Here is an 18,019-nt window from a genome sequence, read left to right as displayed (position 1 = left end):
AGTTTATCAAAATGAGCTTAAGTTTCAGATGTCAAAGAGACGTAAAACAGCAAAAGGCAGAAAAATCAAAAAACTTTACCTTTACCACCAAAGTAACTTTCCAGGAAGTTATACTTATAAAGTCTGTGCCGTCCGTTCCAAAATTCCAGTATTCTCCAGTACATTTATGTTGAGGAATTTTTGAGTTCTATATGCCTCTCCTTTAAAGTCTCTAGTTAAAATCCTCAGTCCAGATAGTCTTTTATTTGGTGGGGACTACACTTGATTACCAAGACGGGCATGTCACTGCAGACTATGGTCTTTTCACAGATGGCTGCTAAAACTCACTCATCAACTGATGACAAAATTCATTTCATACTGACCCAAGTGGACCCCAGTAAATTTGCAGTTGTGGAAACTATAAAAGCCTTCCTGGTCATCTACACTGGTGATTTGCTCTATGCACGTGATCAAGAACCTCCAGCCTCCATCTTTAAGAAAATGGACAGTATAATGAGAGCAGTTCAACAATGAGAACAGGGACTGGTACATATCATCGACCCTTTTTCATGCTACCTGAGCCTCCCTTCTAGTTTCTCTTGGTCTTGCAATGTATAGCCAGAAACTACCCAGAATCTCTCCTGCATCCCCACCACCTTCAACTGCACACTTTCTCAGCCATTGTTTTTTTTTCCACAAACAGAGCACTGATAACACCTGAAACATGACGGCCTGTCTCCCATGCTTCAGATAAGGAGTTTCCTGACTGTGGTGCCGTTTGTTGGTGATGGTGGTGGGGGTGAGGGGGTTGTTTGCGCAGCCAGCAGCAAGTCAATTCTCACGAATGTCGTGTACAAATATTTACATTTTATTTAGAGTCTCTTCCGTAAAAGTATGCAGTCACAAAAAAGGTTTTCAACTCAACACTGGCTGTGTCACTAGCACATTATACAGTATGCAGCACTGGGACGAAAGCTAGAGAAGCTTTGATAGACAGTGTCATTACAACAGTGGTCTCAACATTGTACATGGTTATTTGTGTGGAGCTCTACTTATTTTTGGCAAGCTTTATAAAAAGCACAGAAAGAAAAAAAAAACAGATTTTGCATAACAAAGATGAGAGAGTTCAGAACTAAGAGGTGCGAGTTTGGTTACTATATGGAGGTACAGGCTCAAGGTAATCGTTAATCAAGACATAAATCCTTGATGGACCAATCCTAACACTCAGTCAGTGTTCTTGATTGTTTAGTTTACTGTGACCCATATTTCAGCCAGTCAGTTTAAGGTCCGCATTACGCAGGACACAGTGAATCATGCCCCATCTCCACTGTCCCCCTTCCATCTCTCTACTTTGTGCTTTTAGGGCTAAACATGCTTCACTTTTCTCCCCATAATTTCGCCAGTGCTCTTCTCCTCAACTTTACTTTATCCTGAAATAAAATTAGCATCTAAACCCCACTTGCAGAACCACACACTTCATCATGATACTACCGTTTAGTAGAACAAAAGCACTCTCCCAAAGCACAATGCAATGCAGCTCATTAAATTTATTCTGTTTTGAGTCATTCTGGAGCAAAGTTACAAAGTTTGCTCTCACAAACCTAGCAGTTATTTAAGGTGAACCAATTATACTATTCCCTTTTTTTTTTCTTTGAAAGTGGTCGTTACTAACAATGAACACGGCCAAGGTTTCAGATAATGAGGTCAGCATATGTAGAAGGAATCCCTGTGTGTCAAAAGCTCAGGCGTCATGCTACTCTAAATACTCTTTCAGACATTTTATTTTTACTTTTGGTGCTTTTTTAATGTCATATGCTCACATCTCAGGCTATGAGGATAGAAGCTCCACCTATCTGCTGTTCATGCTTTCTTTATGAGGGGCAGCCAATCAGAGGAAAGTTGGCTTAAAGAGGTGAACAGAGAGCAAAAGTAGCTTGTTTCAGACAGAGGAGGAACTGAGGGGCTGCAGAAAGGCCATGTATGAACTCACGAAATGCTACTTGAAATTAAATGAGGTCCACTCTGAAACAGAGATTTTCAGATGCAAGTCACATGCATCCTGTCAAAGTTCCTTTAAAAGAGAGTCTCATAACTTAACAATTCATTTGAAATGCCTCCAGGCACTTATTTGGGTGAGATAGAGGCAAAAGACCTGCTGTGGTGATCCATAAGATTTGAGTGGATTATCTAAATTAACTTAGATTTCAATGATCTGCAGGGAATAAACACTACACTACCCACTTGATTTAAAAAATGATTCTGTCTGATTCTGTCCGAAAATAATGTTTTAAACAGCCCGCCACAGTTTGACTTCTACTACCATCTTGTCTGCTGCACAATTTTTGCACAGATTTTAATTCAGGACTCTTTGAGAGACCTTTCTCTCCCACAGGCCGGCACGATGCATTCACACTCCTCACACAAACTGGACTGTGGCGGGTTAAGCATGCTCAAATTGCCTAACGGGAGTGCATTCTAAGTCAAACATGGACTGTGGATGTCCATGTCTGACATTCTGAGTTTTGGAAAGGTTGGGACAAGTTGAGTGAACTAGAACAAAGTGAGTATGGCTCAGGTCGAGGGTGATTTATCAATTGATGTTTAGAAGGTCAAGTTTGTTACAATAAATTTAATCAGAAAACAATATAACATTTTTTAGGAGGCCAAAACTCAAAAGATGATTTAAAACTGACACAAGGGTTTTAAATTTTGCTGAAACTAAATTATCAGTTTAAATCTAATAAATCCATTGATTCATGTTCTACAAAAACACTGCGCGTTTCAGTGTAAAACTGAGTGTAGAATCTTCAGTCTCAGATCTTCGAAAATAGAGGACACCAAAATATTTGGATCACTGAAATTTGAAGGACTGCAGTGAGGGAGAAGCTGAAGACAGACCAAAGGTGATGCTTCTTCTTCTTAATGTATAAATAAATAGAACAGATCTGACACATGAGGATACGAGGATACAATATCTAAAAATGTCTTTTCTTAATAAAAATGTCTGTCTTGGCATTCAATCCACAGATCTTAACCAAATGGTTGCTTAAAAAACTGCTGTGCCATAATAAGACTACAAAAATACATAACTGTGCAAGACTGAAGCTATTAAAAGAGTCTCTGTGAATACTGCAAGCTCCATAGAGCACTGTATTGTTTGCTGGGGACGTGGGGCCTGTCTGGTGATGTTGCCCTGGGCACGAAGAGCTGAAGGCAACGCTGCAGGAACGACAGCAGTAGTGGCATTCAGAGTGAGCAAACAGCTGATATGCAGCATTTCAAACGTTGCAATTTCAAAAAAAAAAAATTGCTCCTGAAGAGCAAGGTGTGCTGGTGTGGGGCAATGCTTGGGTTCAGATGGCATAGTCATCCTGAGCAGAGGGGCTGAAGGCGGAGCTCCGCAGGACATCCAAGCAGTTGACCAGGATGAGCGTGCCGGTCAGGTGCTTCCAGCGTTTGGTGATGGGGTTCTTCATCTTGTCCAGGCCCATGTGAAGCTCTTGGATCACATCCCTGTAGCTATCGCCAATCTGAGCTGCCCACGTGACCAGGAAGTCGTATGCCGGCTTCCACATGGCCTGCAGACAAGAAGAGAAACAAACGTGTCATGATCTCCTGTGACACTGACATGTCGGAAAACTGTCACCGGCTGACAGAATGATACAGATGCACTCGGCCCACTTGTGATTTTGACAGAAGGGAAAAGTGAAACATTTGTATTTCTCAAGATGTGTCACTGTTCCTTTAAAACACAATAATCAGGTCAGGAATCACCTACACTTTCAGCTGCTTAGGTCAGCTGATTTCATCCTCTGAGAAACATGAATGTCTTAATGTTACAGATTCAAACAGACAAGCAAATAACTGAATGTTCAGTCCTAAAACATAATAAAGCTGATCAGGCTTGTACAGAATGGATTTGTTGTTTTTGCCAGTTGCAACTGAAGTTGTTGTTGTGTGAAATCTTTTTTTGGGATGTTAGGACACGCATACCTCGCTGTCCACCACCCCGTTCTTGTCACGGTGTGGTGCCTCGTAAGCATCCATTTGTTGGCGCGAAATCTTGACGAGCCTCTCGGCCATCTCCCTCCAGCGGCCGGCTACCTCCACGGCAGTGGTGAGCAGGACAAAGTCCATCGCCAGTCGGGCTACAAGGCCCTGACAGTCCATCTTCAACAGGGCCTGCAGAGAAAGGAGAGGGAGAAGATTTCAGATGTGGGTTCTAAATAAATTATTCACCTTTGAGTGATGGAGGTCGATTCAGAATCAATTCCTGATTCTGAAGAATTCTGGTTTGGAATCAGTGTTTAATTTCATTTCATTTCATTTCAATTCAATTCAATTTTATTTATATAGTGCCAAATCACAACAACAGTTGCCTTAAGGCGCTTTATATTGTAAGGTAGACCCTACAATAATACACACAACATGAACATACATACAGTGTGTTCACAAAAAGTCTGTTTAAGGTGCAAAGTGACCAGACGCCAGACAGAAGTCACCCTTTACAAAGATACAATTAATAAATAAATGCACATCTAGAGGTTTCAGTTTTTTCCACAGCTGGCCTCTCTAAACCACTGCAAATCTCAGCTTTGTGCAATTTTTACGAACTTCGTGTTGGATGTAGAAGTAAGAACCCTGTGTTGCTTCAGTAGCATATTTATGACATGAGGAATGCAGCAGCTCAAAACTGATACACACAGGATCCAATATGAGATCCAGTACACAACAATGTCTGATGTCCAAAGTGTCCCAACATTTTCTTACAAAATTCCCCAGTCTGGTCAAAAATGTCTCTGGTCTTTTACCACGTTCATGATGTAGTTGGGTCTAAATGAACAGTAATTATCTGACTTTCTTCTAACCAAAAATAGGACAACTGAGGACAGAGAGAATACAAACTAGGAAAGAAAAATGCATGATGCTAAAGTGACTCCTGTTTGTTTGAATTTAACTGGTTTGGACAGGAGCCCGGCCCCTCCCATCAGCCCCTGCAACCTCTCTGTCTCTGTCAATTCTGCCCAGATGACTGGTGATTGTGGGAAAACGAAAGACTGCGGAGACTCGCTGTGTTCCTACGGCGGAGAGGACCTGCAGCACGTCAGAGCAGATTTGCAAATCCAAATGAATCTCATGCAAATAAGTGCATTTCCACTAATGTGTGCTGACTTTATGAGTACACTTGTGAAGACAGTGTATTCTAGAGGCTTATATCCATTTATGAAGAAATTTTCATAAAATGAGTTGCAAAGTGTTTTTTCAGCTTTATTTTGATAGATACAGTGAAGAAGGGTCAGGAAAGCAGGGGAAGACATGTGGTAGAAGGCCACGGGTTGGACTCGAACCCGGGCCGCTCTCAGCAGTGTGGCATGTGGTCGCCACATGGGGGGGGGGGGGTTTACACCTGGAGTGCTAATCTTCAAGCAGTGCAAGTTAAGAACTAAGTCTGAATCCTGCCCTTTACAGAAGCTAGAGGGCCCAACAGCACTGATATTAACTTTAGGCCCAACAGTTTGATGTTGCCGTGCTGGTTCCAGGTTTGTGCCAACAACACTGATCTCTTTTTGATAGAAATGCATGGAAACTGTTTCAGACTATATCACCAAATGAGGAACGAAAACTTTCTATTCTGAGTGTCCTCACAAAGACAGAAGTGTCAGCACACACTCGGATGCAGCCTTTGACTTGCAGGCTCAACAGAGCGTAGGTGAGTTTAAAGCTCCACTTTGGACCTCAGCTGGATGTGCAGGAATGTGTGGAACGACAGGATATTGGGGGGGGGGGGGGAGACTGGGGGGGGGGGTAAGGAATGCAGATGTCATGCTCCAGCAGCCTCTCTCGCTCTGAGAGAAGACCAGAGGATGAGATAGCGGCAGCTGGGGGCCAATCAGACGGCGTTTTGCTGTTCTGCTGTTCTGCTGATCTGTCGCCACATTACATCAAAGACAGAGAAGCAAACTGAGTCGATCAGACACTTCTGGACAAAATCTGCAGCTAAAGTTTGATTTGGACTTTGAGTGACAGACAGAATCACGCAATGTTTGTTTGGTATTTTTCTGGATATCTTTGTGAATGTTAAGGGGAAGAGGATTTTAGCAATACAAGCACCTGTTTCCTTGCTAGATAACAACAGGAAATTCCTGCCAAAATAAAGGAGAACACTTCCTGTCTCAACACAACTTTAAGTCTCTAACAATATTAGAATTTGTTTACTGAGGCAGAAACTGTTGGACTGACAAAGTCCAGCAAACATTAGGAAAATAAACACATATTTATTGTATTTCGTAGGTTCAGAGTTTTTAATTTTATTAACAAGGCGAGTTTAACTGAGATGTTATTATTTTGCTGTATACTGGTATTTTAATGTTTAACTTTTTAACGTATTTCCAATAAAAGAGAATAAGCATTCCCACTCTGGACAAGGAACTTTATGAAAGCACACAAGAACAGAAAATAAACACATGACACAATAAATATAAAAAGAAGTGAGTGGTCACTAAAAAGATAAAAATGCAACAGCACAAAAACCAAGAACAATGAGCTAACACACCACCCTGTGTCCTGCCGCAGAGCACACAGCCATGCGGTGACCAGGGACCGAGGAATTCCAATGAAGGCTCACAAGTTAGACGAATCTCAGCTTTGAGGTTGCAAGCTTGAAGCAACTACCAGTACAACAGGGTCACCAACAGTCACTTTATTACCAAATATAAGCTACACAGCAATGGCTAATAAGAAAATGACTTTACTTGTGGAGAAAGGGTTAAAGGGGCGCTCACACAGGATGACTTGATGCAGTGACGTGGTGACCACACACCATACAAGTCAGCGACATTTAAGCCCCTTTTCAATTAGAACCTACTCAGATCAACTCGCCACGGTTTTCAGGGTTTTCCATTAGGTCACAGTACCTGGGACGAGGTCGTTTTTAGTACCTGCTCAGCTAGGGTTCCAAGCAATCCAAATAGGTACTAAATTCTGACGTCATCAGACTGCATGGCACTGATTGGCTGGTCAGCAGTGTTGGTCAAATTACTTGAAAAAGTAATCAGTAACTAATTACTGATTACTTCCCCCAAAAAGTAATCCCGTTACTTTACTGATTACTTATTTTCAAAAGTAATTAATTACTTAGTTACTTAGTTACTTTTTAAAAACACGATTTACAACCTGAATAGGTGATAAAGCGATAGATCTTTCAGCCCAATTCTACTTTTTCTACATAATCAATCATACAAAATGTAATCAAATGGAAAAGTCTCTTTTTTTAACTTGTTTTATCAGTTTTAATCTTTTAACTTTATGCATCAAGCAAAAATTTAATTATATGCAACATTCTCTGACTTGAATAAATTAGTTTAACATTTAAACCTATTTTCTGCACATTCCAGCACATAAAATAAAAAAAATTTTGTGTTTACACTCACTCTTTCAAATAGATGCACGTAAAACACAGCAGGAAATAAATAAAGTCAAAGACTCAGCGGTCCTGTTGCTCTATTTTCACCTGTAAAGCAGGACTGCGGTAGGCGGAGGTTTACCCTGGTGCAGGTGTGCCGCGGTCAGTTGAAGAATCCGCGAGTTTCTCTGTGAGTTTCCCATTACGTCGTTGCGCACTTTTTATGGAATCAAACTCAAAGTAAGGTCAGTACTTCCACGCTTTAAACGCTGCACGCTCATACTCTCTCCCACAATCGATATGTGATCCATTGTTGATCTGCACACAGCTGTTGTCACTAACGGCGCACTCGCTTACGTCACTGTCATGAGACATTCTCGCAAAAAAATCACGGTTTTAGTAACGCAGTAACGCAGCGTTCCTACGGGAAAGTAACGGTAATCTAATTACAGTTTTTGCAATAGTAATCCCTTACTTTACTCGTTACTTGAAAAAAGTAATCAGATTACAGTAACACGTTACAAGTAACGCGTTACTGCCCATCTCTGCTGGTCAGTAGTGTCACTCGATGAGTCATGAGAGCGTCTCGTTGACGAAAACCAATTTTGAAACTCGACAAGGGAAATGGCTACAAAAAACAACGCTGTGGTCCCTGAGTCTGACGAAAAGCAACAGACTGAGCAGCAGGTATATATTCGCTTCGATATCCACCTTTGTTGTAGCGTTCATCTTGCACATTTATTGTGTCGCGGGACGCACAGACAAGCATGCAAACAAGGTACTCCTGGGTTGTAATGGAAAACCAGTCGATCCGAGTCGAGTAGGTACTAATGGAAAAGAGGCTTTCGCAACTTCAGGGAATGAAATAACTGCTGTCAGCGCAAAGTGGGCGGCTCCAGAATTAATGTTTTCATAGCTTGAAGTCAAGTAATTGAAGCAACTACCAACAAGAGTAAAGGATACTGCTGATTGACATATGAAAGGTTGGTATATAGATTAGGGGGTTACCTAGGCTGCTTACTGTATGTCTGGATTGTCCCCTAGCAACCACATATCAGCTACAAAGCAATGCTGAGTGAGCTAATCACTTGCTGTTCCACAGGGGCATCTGAACTGAATGTGAATGACTGAAGCAGCCTACCTGCTGGTGCTACCTTCCCTACCATTGGCGACCCAGTATGTGTTAGGGTTGGAGGTAGGGTTTCTTTAACAACCACCCCTTTTTAAAAGTCCGAAACTTAATTCAAAATGCAACATCTTCTAGTTTCTGAAAATGTGCCTATTTAGCATGTTGCTAAAACAATAAAACCCAATAAAACTGTGTCTGGAGCTGCTCCAGCATTACAATAAAACCCTTAATCTAACACTAGACAGGTTACTGGCCACCTGATAGACCTTATCACACTTTTCTAGAGTAGTAGCACAGTGGTGTAATAACTGTCGGCTGTAGCAATGGTCCTTATAATGACCACCCGGTCCATTACAGGCATTATCATGCCTATAATGGACTGAGTGGTCAGTAATCCTTCAGTCTGTGAGGATTTTCTGCTTTACATTTTAAACTTTAAGTGTTATTTTAAGTAAAACTTGAATGTTGCTGCTTCAAAGTTTTATGTTGGTAAGCCAAAAACCAGCATTTTAAGTAAACATGCTACAAACCCTATCTTACATGTGATCTGTAATGCTGGAGCAGCTCCAGACACAGTACAGGTTCTATGAATGTTTTTTCCCTGCAGTAATGAGGTCTATTTCACTGTTTGAGTTTAAAGAAGATGTTCTGTGGATCCGCACTTTGGTCTCTTTTTGGAGCGTCTTGGTGGTTGGAAATCTTCTCCTTGCTGTAAATTTTTGATGGCGTGTTGTAAAGTATTTATCACAGAGCGTGGCTCCCTCACGAGTCACCGAGTCTGATTCTAAACTAATAATTGCACTGCAGAAGGCCGAGCTGGGCACACTGTCGTTATTGCCATTTAAAAAGCTTCTATGTAGTGGGATAATACTCTGCCTCTATAGAGGAATCAACTACTGTGCTGCGTTTTTCCAAAATGTCAGCTGCTTTATGTGTTATAGGACTCTCTGAATGTTTGTGTGTGTGTTTGTTAAATGCCACCGAGTTTGTTTCACTAGCTCAGCAATCAGTGCTCTGAAGCCCTGCAGCTCTCCCTGCTGCATAAATCATCTGCTTGTCAAAATGAGAAGAAAATTCCTCCAGACATATTTTCAGAGATAACGGCGGTGTGGAAACGAACGAAGCGGGTGGTTTCGGTGTCTGTTGTTACACACCAAAACACACACACAAACACAGAGAGAGAGAGAGGGTGCCTTTAGACCTGTAGAAAACAACCAAACTAAAGCAATGACAATTTTGATAAATGATTTGTTTCTTCCATTGTCCTGTTGCAGTTCTTTTCCCCTCACCTAGAAAACTGACAGTCAATCTCTCCACTTCAATCTCCTCTTTATTATTTTTCTATCCCATCTTCATTTTCCATCTGACTTCCTCCACCTCACCCATTTGCAGCCTCTGTGCTCTATCTTTGGCACACTTCTTTCTTTCTTGTCTGTTCTTTCTCATCTCTTTACCACTTTGCGAGCAGTGGTATCAGCCTCAAAAACTAAAACATTGGAGAGATTGGAGAGCCCAGCTGCTGGTTTTTACCCTGCATCTGAACTCTCCTAATTCTTAAGTAACTCCCCCCAAAAAGGCAGAATCTCCTGAGAGTAAGCGAGCTGTTGTTCAGACAGTTATTCCAGAAGCAGCAACTCACCACACCCAACCACTGAAGGAGGGGGAGGAAGAGGAAGTGGAGGGAGGAAAAAAAAGAGGAAGGAGGCCAGGGATGGGGGAAAAAAACCCTAGATTGATCTGTGTACAAAAATGGCATAGCAGAGCGCAAATTGCATATAATGGGCCTCGCCATTTTTCAGAGCCTTCCTCCAGAAATAGGATGTTATTATTATTCCCAAGCTCGATTTGCTCCACTGATCTCACTGCAAGTAATTCAGTGGGGTCAGATGTTCAGCTGCAGAACTGAGTGAGAGCTTTGAAATGAAAATCCCCTTTTAGCTCTGAGATACAACAGAGGTCCCCCGCCCCCCATGTGGTCCCACGCCTCAAGATCTTGTGGAATTTCTACACCGGCATCTGACTGAAAGGAAGAACAGGACGTGGGGTTTCTTTGGTGCTGAACAGAAGACATTCAGCTGAAAGAGCAAAGCTCACAGTCTTTTTTTAAGGGTGACAGAAGGAAATGTGTTTATTACATACTAAACTTAGTGAGCCAATACAAAATTCTCTTTGTATTTGATGCTTTATGTTGAAACAATGGAAACTTTTCTTTTGATTTTCCTGTTGTTGGGTCAGAATTAGAGCTTAAACGATTAATCCTATGACCTCTAAGTGACCGTAACCCTCATGGTCTTCCAAAGTCTGGAAATCAGGGGGCAAGCAAAGTAATCATTCAAACTGACATGCATCATAATTTAATTATTTTACAAAAGTCCTTGTTGCTTTACATAGAGTTTCAGAGATCAGGTTGATCAGTGATTACTTGCACAGCAGACGGTTCATCTAGTCCAGGGGTCCCCAACTCCAGGCCTTGAGGGCAGGTGTCCTGCAGTTATTAGATGTGTCTGTGATCCAACACAGCTGATTCAAATGGCTACGTTACCTCCTCAACATGTCTTGCAGTTCTCCAGAGGCCTACTAATGAACTAATCATTTGATTCAGGTGTGTAGACCCAGGGTGAGATCTAAAACCTGCAGGACACCGGCCCTCGAGGCCTGGAGTTGGGGACCCCTGATCTAGTCCTTTGACTTTTTGGGGACTTACCTAAGCTGTACTTGGCCTTTTACCAAGAGTCAGGTGGGACAGACTTCATCCCCACTGGACTAGTTAACAATAGAGACTGATGGATGTTTAGAATATTAATATTATGAGTGACATAATAATAATAATAATGGATTGGATTTATATAGCGCTTTTCAAGGCACCCAAAGCGCTTTACAATACCACTATTCATTCACTCTCACATTCATACACTGGTGGAGGCAAGCTACGGTTGTAGCCACAGCTGCCCTGGGGCAGACTGACAGAAGCGAGGCTGCCATATCGCGCCATCGGCCCCTCTGGCCAACATATGAAATCATAAAGGACTGATTGTGGTGGGAATTCAGTATTTTTGTGTACTGTGTGAAAGGATTGAAAGCTAGAAGATGTGTGTGGCATCAAAGACCTTTCGCATACCATAAATTGTTTTGAGCAACCACCTATCCCACATGCTCTCATAAGCCATGAAATTCAGAATCAGAATACTTAAATTTTCGACTTTTTGATCATTTCTCACACCACAGTACGGACGTTGGTTTCTGTTACTCTATGTCAAACAGTAATAGAAACCAGTGTCATGTTTTTGTTATTGAAACTATGATATATCTCTTGACAATGTTGCTGTGAATGGATGTAGAAAAAAAAGACCTGAAAAAATCTCTAGATTACCGATAATATTACCATATTGTGATACTTGAATTTTTGTCAATACTTGAATTTTTTACTTGAATTCAAAACTTATTTGGTTGTACAGCTTTAATATGTTTTTCAGCCATTATAATTTTACAGTATTAAGAATAACATTTTGCATGGCTTCGTTAAATATACTGAAGCCACTTCACTATAACTGATTCTGAATAGTTTTGTACTCTTTCCATTTTTAGATTTGCCTGAGTTTGTATGGAAGTACCCTACTCATCTATGAGGCATTTATCTTGACCAGACTGATATGGTCCAGAGACCTCAATTACTTTGAGCAGGCACAGAGCAACCCTGAATCCTAATATCAGAGATGCATTTGAAAGTCCTGCATATCCACTGACAAGAAAAGAAAACTAACATCAGTGTTACTGAGGAAGCCAGCACTGACCTGCCACCATCGAGATGGAACCACAGAGATCGAAACACAAAAGCCTAATCAGACTTAAATGATGCTCAGAGGATATCTGGAGAAACCTCAAAAAATGTTACACATCATACTGGGAATACCTCACAAAGTTGCAAGGAGATTTTTTTTTTTCACTCTTTCAATGAAAATGAACAAGCTGCCACAGAAAAGCCACAGCACACTCACATCAGTGTCCACACTGAAAAAGTCTGTGGAGTTGGTCTTTTCAGTCATTTAAAGACCCATTTTAAGAGCACCACAGGAGGTCCATCACACTCCACTACTTTCTTCAAAGTGATCACTGATGATAACGGCATGTAACACTGTTACATTTACTCTTGCATTACTACTGCAAATGACCATCAACAGAAGGTACTTTCAGCTGATCCCCTATTTCCCAAGAGGCCACCACAGTGGATGTATCCACATGTTGATTTGCCACATGTTTTTGCTCTTCCTCACATTTTACTCAGGCTTGGGAGAAGGACTAGGACTACAGCAATGTGAGACCCAGTCAGGCTGGGTTTGTTTGTACCCCTCGGAATCAAGCCAGGGGTCTTTCAGACGTAAGGTTAATGTGTTTAAGTAATAGACTTAGGTGTCTATACATTTCCCTTTAACCATCCAATCCTTGTCATAACATAAAATGACTGCATTTGCAAAAGAATTTTAATAGTTGTAATAATACATGTTTTGTCATTGTCATTTATATTTCTAACACAAATGCTGGCAAATTATCATAAAAATTGGATTTAATCAGTTTCCACCTCTGTGTGGAAGAGAAAGACAGAAAGGTTATGACACTGACTTGTCAGAAAAACATTAAACATTTACAAGTTTATTCCCTCAGACTTTTATGATTTAGCTGCAGAGAGATTTTCCTAATATTTCTACTGCTTTAGCTATTTTCCATTAAAATGCACACTATTACTGCAAAGGCAAATCAATGTTGGCGAGTGAGTAAGCATCTAGCAGGCAGGTTTACAGTTTAGTGTAAAAACCTGAACGTGCCCAAACATCATGTTGAGGTTACAACAGGCCATGAGCAGATAAGGGGAGAGGAATGGAGTGAGTTAAAAAGAAACTTCAGGGGGAGTGCAGGACCGAGAGAGCCTGTTAAAACTTGTCCAGAATTTCTCAATCACACAGCACTCGGTTTAGGGCAACATAGTGTTGAAATCATGTAATTTTCTTATAACATCAATAAATATTGTTCAATTTTTTGACATGGGTGGGTCTCTACTAACCCCTGAGGGAGATGTCTCGCTCTTTGATATAAGTGTACTGTTATCAGGAAACCTTAATGTGTCTGAAGTATGTGAATCCCTTGCAACGCCCTAGAAAAGTAGCATTGCAACTTTAAAAAATAAAATGATTTAGGTTATATGTCAAAATTCAACTTTTCTGCTCTTTTTCTTAGGCTCACAGCAGTAGTATCTCCCAAAACATTAAATCTGAATGCTTGCATGGCATCTACAGCATTTTATTGAACATTAAGAAGTGCTGCTTGATAATAGCTTTGTACAATTTGAAACAAAGCATGAAAAATTAATAGAAACAACTACAGTTTATGACAAGACTGAAACTCTCAAGCTGCTGAAATTCCTTTTTAATCTAATTTCTTCGTGAACAGAATGCAACCAAATGACACTGAATGAATTTGGTGTCCAGCCCGACACTATGAAATCGTCTGCTGAGGTTTTCCTGCTGCTGTGGGTGAAGCACAGGAAAACACCAGCAGAATCAACACTGAGCTGAAAATGAAACCACGTCACATCATTTTCTCTCTTTGCTTTTCCATAACAGTTTCACAGGGAGGGTCTCACATGCACCGACATGCACACACAGATTAGCTACCAAAACATATAATAAAAAAATCTCAGATTACAACACACACACACAGAGGGAGAGTGACTTCATTCTCTGCTCCTGTATATATTTTCATAGGAAAAAACTAGCTGCCGCTACATTATATCAGGCTTCTAATTCTCACTTATAGAACCTTTAACAGAAACTTGATTATACTTGGACCTAATTGCAGATTTCATGAAAAAAAATCAGAAAAGTTAGAAATCTGTGATTTTACACTGTGTCAGACATTTTTCATTCTACATCTCAATCTTTCCCCCCGACATATCTTTGTCACAAAACCCTTAGTGTCACGCTCTCTTGCTCTGGAGAGTGTTCTCGTGTGTGTGCAGGTTGCCGCCCTGGTGCATGGAAGTTAATAAGATTGTGAAGCAGCTGGATGCACACACCTCATGCCCATTCTTTATCACACTTCTGTGCTTTTAAAGGCAGGTTTCTCCCATCCACCTTCCCCAGCAAGTTCAGCTTCAGTAGCTGTAACATTAGACTCTTCTTTTCATGCTTTGGTTTTTTCACAAATACATACCCGCTGTTTTCATCTTTAGGAAACTCTTAGTGTGTGCTTCATACCCATGTGGCCCCCAAGAAGAATTCACAACTGACTTCCAAGCTAAACTGGAATTGGACTTTGATTATCAACCTACCTGCCTGCTTATCAGTTAGTTACCCTGCTTTCCTGCAGCAGAACAACAGCAGAACTCTGGCTCCTCTAGCTATGCTCACCACACCAACTCTCTCCTTTCTCTGGTCTCCAGAAGCCGATACAGACTTCCAAACCTGTCTATTCCCCCAGGTTTTTAGATTATTGATGTAGATGCCTCCCTTACTCAATCAATCTCCCAGAACATTGGCTCAGATGGTAAGCTACATCCTGTCTATCTTCATCTGAAAAGAACAACGATGTTGCCATTAAGCTAGCCCCAGAGGGAGTGGAAACATTGGTTCCTTCTTATTGGCAAAGCACACCTGATCCAGGTAACCAGCAGCAGGTAGGGCAGGGATATCTTAAAAACAAGCAGGATGCTGGCCTTCGAGGACTGGAGCTTGACACCCCAGCTCTAAGAGGTCGAGTCCTTGTCATGCTGTGTAGGGACTGTTTGTGGGTGTTCTAAATTTCCTTTTACCTATTGCTTGAAATCCAGGGATGTAATACCAGACACAGATTCCCAAAGAATGTCCCGATGCTCCTCCCATAAATATGGGTGAACTAACATGGAGAGACTGACATGAAGCCACAGTCAACCAAGACCAGACAACATGATCCAGACATAGGAGGAGGCCCTCCCAACTGTCTTTATGTTCCCTCCTCCATACACTCTCAAGTAATCCAATGGGCTCAATGCTGTGAGATTTGCATGCCAGCCTCGAGTGAGTTGAACCAGAAACTTTATTAAACAAACATTCTGATGGTCTGCTCTGGAAAGGGAGGTTTATTCTTATGTGTCAGCCTGCTCGGTCTATGCCTTAAATAAATCTTTCCTACAACCCCCATCAGATCAATTATAACCTCTGGACCCTACTAGAGCAGGGCAATATGACCAAAAATATTTATTACGATATACATTTGAAAATTTGCGATAACGATATAACTGACAATATACACTCAACAAAAATATAAACGCAACACTTTTGTTTTTGCTCCCATTCCCCATGGGATGGATGTAGAGACCTAAAATTCATTCCAGATACACAATATAACCATCCCTCCCAAACAGTGGTCACAAATCAGTCCAAATGTGTGGTAGTGGGCACATCTGCTATATTGAGATAATCCATCCCACCTCACAGGTGTGCCACATCAGGATGCTGATCTGACATCATGAGTAGTGCACAGGTGTACCTCAGACTGCCCACAACAAAAGGCCACCCTGGAATGTGCATTTTTTTGTACTATTGGGGGTCTGGGGACCCAGAACCGGTCAGTATCTGGTGTGACCACCATTTGCCTCATGCAGTGCAACACATCGTCGCATGGAGTCTATCAGATTGTCAATTGTGGCCTGTGGAATGTTGGTCCACTCCACTTCAATGGCTGTGCGAGGTTGTTGGATATTCGTGGGAACTGGTACACGCTGTCGTATACGCCGGTCAAGCACATCCCGAACATGCTCAATGGGTGACATGTCCGGTGAGTATGCTGGCCATGCAAGAACTGGGACATTCTCAGCTGCCATCTGCCCTGAACAATGTGAACCATGATCCATCCGTGAAGCGCACACCTCTCCAACGTGCCAGACGCCATCAAATGTGAGCATTTGCCCACACAAGTCTGTTACGGCGACGAGCTGGAGTCAGGTCAAGACCCCGATGAGGACGACGGGCATGCAGTTGAGCGTCCCTGAGACGGTTTCTGGGCTGGTGTGGTTACACGAGGTCTGCGGTTGTGAGGCCGGTTGGATGTGCTGCCATATTCTCTGAAACGCCTGTGGAGACGGCTTATGGTTGAGAAATGAACATTCAATGCACGGGCGACAGATCTGGTTGACATTCCTGCTGTCAGCATGCCAATTGCACGCTCCCTCATTGCTTGTGACATCTGTGGCATTTTGCTGTGAGACAAAACTGCACATTCCAGGGTGGCCTTTTGTTGTGGGCAGTCTGAGGTACACCTGTGCACTACTCATGATGTCAGATCAGCATCCTGATGTGGCACACCTGTGAGGTGGGATGGATTATCTCAATATAGCAGATGTGCCCACTACCACACATTTGGACTGATTTGTGACCACTGTTTGGGAGGGATGGTTATATTGTGTATCTGGAATGAATTTTAGGTCTCTACGTCCATCCCATGGGGAATGGGAGCAAAAACAAAAGTGTTGCGTTTATATTTTTGTTCAGTGTAATTGACACTAGACAAAATGCTTTACAACTCCACAATTTTATCAGTGCAAAAAAAAATCACTGCATTTTCACTTAAACAAGCAGCTGTTTTTTACGTGCATTAAAGTTATATAAAAAATTTAACAGTGCAAATGCAAATTCCTTGCTGACAGTTTAACCAAAAGGCATTTCCAGTGGAAATTAGCCGACATATCCTCAGCATAACCACGTATAATATCCACAAAACTTAAAAATACGGTAATATTATGTTGTATCACTCCGCGAGGTTCCTGCCTACGATAGACTTTCGAGCACCGTGTACCACATAAAATAGTTTCGAGGTCAGTAAACACAACCAGAATTCATACATAAGGCACACGGGATTATAAGGGGCACTGTCTATTTTCAGAAAAATCTAAATATTGATTTTAAGTGTGCCGTATTTTCCAAAAAACACGGTAATAACCACGGCCCGCTAGCATGCTCTACCAAAAATAGTGCTTTGTTCTGTATCTGACGGACGAAAGCTAAGCCAGTTCCACACCACTGAAGTTGCAGCATTTTTACAAACCAATTCTGGTTCATCTTTTTCATTCAACGATCCGCTTTCGCCCTTCTCATTCTGCGTCGCCGCCATGCTTTTTCCGCCATTTGCGCATGAAAACAAAGGCACTGCGCGTGCACGTTTTACCCATATTCTATCGCAATATTTCATTTTCTTATCATTGCTCAACATTATACCAGTATTACCATGAACGGTATGATATGGCCCAGCCTCCCTACCAACAAACCCTTACATTGGAATAGGTTTTGTTACTGTCCTTCTGAAGGGAATACAGTAATCCTTGAAGTCTAAGATTTTCTAAATCTTTCCACTTCAAAGCACCTTCTAAATTGCTCACCAGCTTAGAGATAGGTAATTTATTGATCCACCATGATTTTCACCTTCCCAGCATTCCTAATGACACCAATTCAGACTGTGAGGGTCAGTCATTTAAGGTGTGCAAG

General features: G+C 41.7%; 1 protein-coding gene across 1 annotated transcript in view; it reads right to left on the bottom strand.

Moving 5' to 3' along the window:
• Positions 1–826: 826 nt before the first annotated feature.
• Positions 827–18,019, bottom strand: part of LOC113007639 (SH3 domain-binding protein 4) — a 48,337-nt gene continuing 31,144 nt past the window's right edge. The window contains exons 4-5 of the mRNA XM_026144366.1: positions 3,973–4,161; positions 827–3,557 (exon numbers count right to left, since the gene is read on the bottom strand). Coding sequence (XP_026000151.1) covers positions 3,333–3,557; positions 3,973–4,161 — 414 coding nt within the window. The 3' untranslated portion in view covers positions 827–3,332. The remainder of the gene's footprint in view (positions 3,558–3,972; positions 4,162–18,019) is intronic.

This window comes from Astatotilapia calliptera, chromosome 16 (genome assembly GCF_900246225.1).
Source record: "Astatotilapia calliptera chromosome 16, fAstCal1.2, whole genome shotgun sequence".
Lineage (NCBI taxonomy): Eukaryota > Metazoa > Chordata > Actinopteri > Cichliformes > Cichlidae > Astatotilapia > Astatotilapia calliptera.
Note: the sequence above shows the minus strand (reverse complement) of the source record. Positions and strands in the feature narration are given on the sequence as shown.